The sequence below is a fragment of the Acyrthosiphon pisum genome, chromosome X (assembly GCF_005508785.2).
Source record: "Acyrthosiphon pisum isolate AL4f chromosome X, pea_aphid_22Mar2018_4r6ur, whole genome shotgun sequence".
Taxonomy (NCBI): domain Eukaryota; kingdom Metazoa; phylum Arthropoda; class Insecta; order Hemiptera; family Aphididae; genus Acyrthosiphon; species Acyrthosiphon pisum.
The window spans coordinates 40,996,918-41,000,862 of NC_042493.1; the positions used below are offsets into that span (position 1 = coordinate 40,996,918).

Consider the following 3,945-nt stretch of genomic DNA (forward strand, 5'->3'; position numbering starts at 1 on the left):
TTCACAATTCAAATAAAAAATTTTTTTTATTTTTTCGTTTTCATGATCTCGTAATCAACAAGGATCCACGTATTTAACTTCATATCAGACTGTATCATATGGCCATATTTTAATTGACCATAGACGTATTGTTCTGTGATAACTGATATAACCTACCTACTAGCCGGCTTCCAAACATTGATATTAGGGGAGAGTGTTGTAACTTGGACCGCTTGTACCTTGGACTAATGTAAATATTTTAGAAAATATTGGGGGAAAACAAAATCTCATGGATGAAATTTACGTCATTTGTCCTACATAAATAACATGAACTACTACACAGGACTGGACACTATTGGCAGGAGGAGAGTAGGGGGTCGTCCACAAAGTTGTACATATTCGGTACACATGCGACACAGCGCCATCTGTGAGATAAGAAATATTTTGTTATATAAAATACAGCCTTTTTTTAAATTGTATAGATTATCTGAATAATATTATGATCTTTAAAATGTTAATAAAATAGCTTTGTATTGTGGTATTGTACTAGCAATGATATTGGTTTTTTTACATTTCTTTAAATTATCTTAAGCTGAACGTTTTCAAAATAGATTGTTTACATTTAGGTATAGTTGAAACCATAAGTGTGTATACGAGGATGGCATATAATTGTATTACTAATTAACTGTGCAATTTGTTATAACTTTTTAATAATCTTATTATAACCTTGTTTAACTTTAAAAAAAAATAAATATGTATATATATATCATCAACTTGTGTTTGTTTATTTCATCACTGTTTCCTTTCTAAATTAGAGTTCAGTATCTTAAACTGTTCACTCTTTAAGCAGTAATTATATTCTGATAATATTCTATAAATAGTATCATTATTATCTTGAACTGTGTTATTAATAATTGTTTTTCAAAAATTAAAAAGTAAAATTTAACTTAAACAAAATTGTAAAAATAAAAATGGGTCGTAAATGTAGTGTGAAATTGTGTGAAAGTAATAAGAGTACTGAACACATAACTTTATTCTCAATTCCAAAAGATCAAACATTACATGAAAAATGGACAAGTATTGTTAACGCTTGGACTTGTGATAATACTAAAGTAAAGTATTTATGCCATAAACATTTTGAAGTTAATGATATTAACAAAACATTTGACGGTTTCACTATAGAAGTTAATCAGGTACTCATTTATGAATCAATAAATTCATTCAGCTCACATTTTCATTCAAGTGGGGCGGGTTTGATAAATTATGAACAGTTTTCATTATATTTTATTTTAAAATTAAATTTTAATTAGTGTAACTTAACTATACAACATTTTTTAGCCTTGGGCAAACAGAACAAAATTTACATTAAAACTTGGTGCTTTACCTAAGATTTTTAATTCGTCGAATGTACCACATTGTCGCAAAACATTAAAATGGTCTGAAGATGAATTTATACTCAATAAAAATGTAGACATGGTCGACTTAAAGTAATTATACTTATAGTAAAAGAATATTAAACCAGATAATTTTTATTAGGCATTGATGAAACACAAATAAACTTAAACCTCGTTTTATACTAAACTATAATACATTCTTTTATTTTATAATACTAGCAATCCAATAATAAATGAAGACAACCATAATACTAAAAATGAGGAACATTATTCATCAACATCAATAATTGTTCAAGAGATAATAACCATTGTATGGATTACCATAATATAATACTTTTCAAAATATATCAATAATAAATAAATTAAAAGTGTATTATTCATTACAGATATCAACATTTCATGATTTAATCAATGTATTTGAAAGTATTAAGACTCCCATAACTTGGAATTCTTATAAAGAAGAGAATTTCATTTCATTTTGTTGTCTAAAACCAATATTTGAAAAAAATAAAATGATCATTGAAAAACAGATAGTTTTTAATAAGAATCTTGACATTTTATTTTACATCAATGACAAATTATTAAATACTGATCAACAATCCAAATAAACATATATATTCTTTTATATCTGCCTTGGAAGAAGTATTTGAAATGTTCTGTGAAAGTTTCAATGTGTTTGAACAAACAGTAGATTATTTCCTAGAACACAAAACAAATCTATTGACTTTTCCTTGCGAGTCCCACAAAAGTGAAATATTGACATATATTATTACTTACTACTTAACCATGAGAATGAGACAATATTCACAAATGACAAATCAAAAACAGATCAAAGTAAGCTGCAAAAAGAAGAAATTGTCAAAGTTGGTAAAAACATAAGATAAACGTAACAAATGTACATAATATTTTTTTTATATACCTACAGAAACGTCAAAAACTGACAGCTATTAAATCATTATTAAACTTACTATTTAGCATTAGCACCACGGCATTTACTATTTATTATTATTTATCATCACTAATATCACTATTCTTTAGTGTTATCCTATAAAAAACGTAGTTCGTACTACTAACAGGCAGAGTGCAGTTACATCGCATGTGTACGAACCTTGTACAACTTTGTGTCCGTGATTTTCTCTGTAGTGTCCAGTCCTGTGTAGTAGTTCATAATAAATAATATAGATATTGATAAGAAAAAAGCGCGTATTTTTTTGATAAGCAGCAAATCATTTTCTTATCACAAAAAAACGATTTTTGAATTTCAAAACATAAGTTGTTGTGTTTAATATTTTAAAATCAAATTTATAAGGTGAGTGTTAACCTATGTTAAATATTATATTCAATTGAATGGTGTGGTCCTTTGTTACAATATAAATGTACAAAATGCCCAAAAGAACAATCATTTAAAATAGATCTCGAATGTACCTTGGACCATCCATTAATTGTTCATAAATGTATATTTCATTACGAATTATTATATAATTGCTCGTAAATTAGTACCTACCTACAGTTAAAATGCCTAGAAGCAGACGAGGTATTAAACGAAAATTACCCAATCAAACTGATTTGGAGTGTACTGTCAATGAAGTTCAAGGAAATAGTCTAACAGTATCAGAAGCTGTAAGTATTTTTAATGTATCAAAAACCACATTGTTACGGCACATTAAATTGTTTAAGAGTTTGAATAAAGATACTTATAATTACACATCCAACATTAATCACCGTCGAGTATTCACAGTAGACGAAGAAAAAGAATTAGTTGAATACTTAAAAATGTCTGCGAGGTTACAGTACAGTCTTACCAAAACTGACACTAGAAAATTAGCAAATCAGTTTGCAGTAAGTAATGGTAAACATGTGAAAGAATGGGATAAATCTGAAGAAGCTGGCAAAGAATGGATGAGAGGTTTTTTTAGCCGCAATAATACACTATCGCTCAGGAAGACTGAGCCTACTAGTATGTCACGAGCCACAAGCTTTAATAGGTTTAATGTTTCTGCTTTTTTTCAACAATCTTATTAATTGTTTATCCTGAAGTCATTTAACTCCTGATCGGATTTATAATTTTGATGAAACAGGGAATTCCACAGTCCATGTACCTCCAAAAATAATTGCCACTAAGGGGAGTAAACAAGTTGGCTGTATGACCTCAGGTGAACGGGGAATAAATGTTACCATGATTTGTGCTATAAATGCTGCTGGCAACCATGTTCCACCCATTAAAAATTGATAGTCAAAACTAGTCAGATGCGTCCATCACTACTAGCGACGATCATGATAACGCGGTCAGATAAAGGGATTGTCGGAAAATTGGTACGGTTGTTTTGAACGTGGGATATATTGGTACGGTCGTTAAAACCAGGGTTTCTTAAACTATAAAAAAAAACAATCATAAAGCATCTACACATTAGATAAGTACTGCATTAAATTGTAGGAAGTATTATTCTAATCTACAACGACAAATGACAATATTGATAACGATGAATAAAGATATTGTATAGGTTTCATATGACCTTGTACAACTGCAACTATCAACTTATTACCACGTGTCCACAATTTTCAATTTTTTTAT

General features: G+C 28.8%; 1 protein-coding gene across 1 annotated transcript; it reads left to right on the forward strand.

Moving 5' to 3' along the window:
- Positions 1-2,888: 2,888 nt before the first annotated feature.
- On the forward strand, positions 2,889-3,603 carry LOC103307718. The gene is made up of 3 exons (XM_008179960.1): positions 2,889-2,993; positions 3,051-3,330; positions 3,452-3,603. Exons 1-3 carry the CDS (start codon positions 2,889-2,891, stop codon positions 3,601-3,603), a joined length of 537 nt encoding a protein of 178 aa, XP_008178182.1.
- Positions 3,604-3,945: the final 342 nt, after the last annotated feature.

Bases quoted from the DNA above. Each gene is read 5' to 3' on its own strand.
- LOC103307718 (XM_008179960.1), top strand. From the start codon at position 2,889: ATGCCTAGAAGCAGACGAGGTATTAAACGAAAATTACCCAATCAAACT. The intron at 2,994-3,050 runs GTAAGTATTTTT...AAATTGTTTAAG, and splicing joins GTCTAACAGTATCAGAAGCT to AGTTTGAATAAAGATACTTA. The intron at 3,331-3,451 runs GTATGTCACGAG...TTGATGAAACAG, and splicing joins CAGGAAGACTGAGCCTACTA to GGAATTCCACAGTCCATGTA.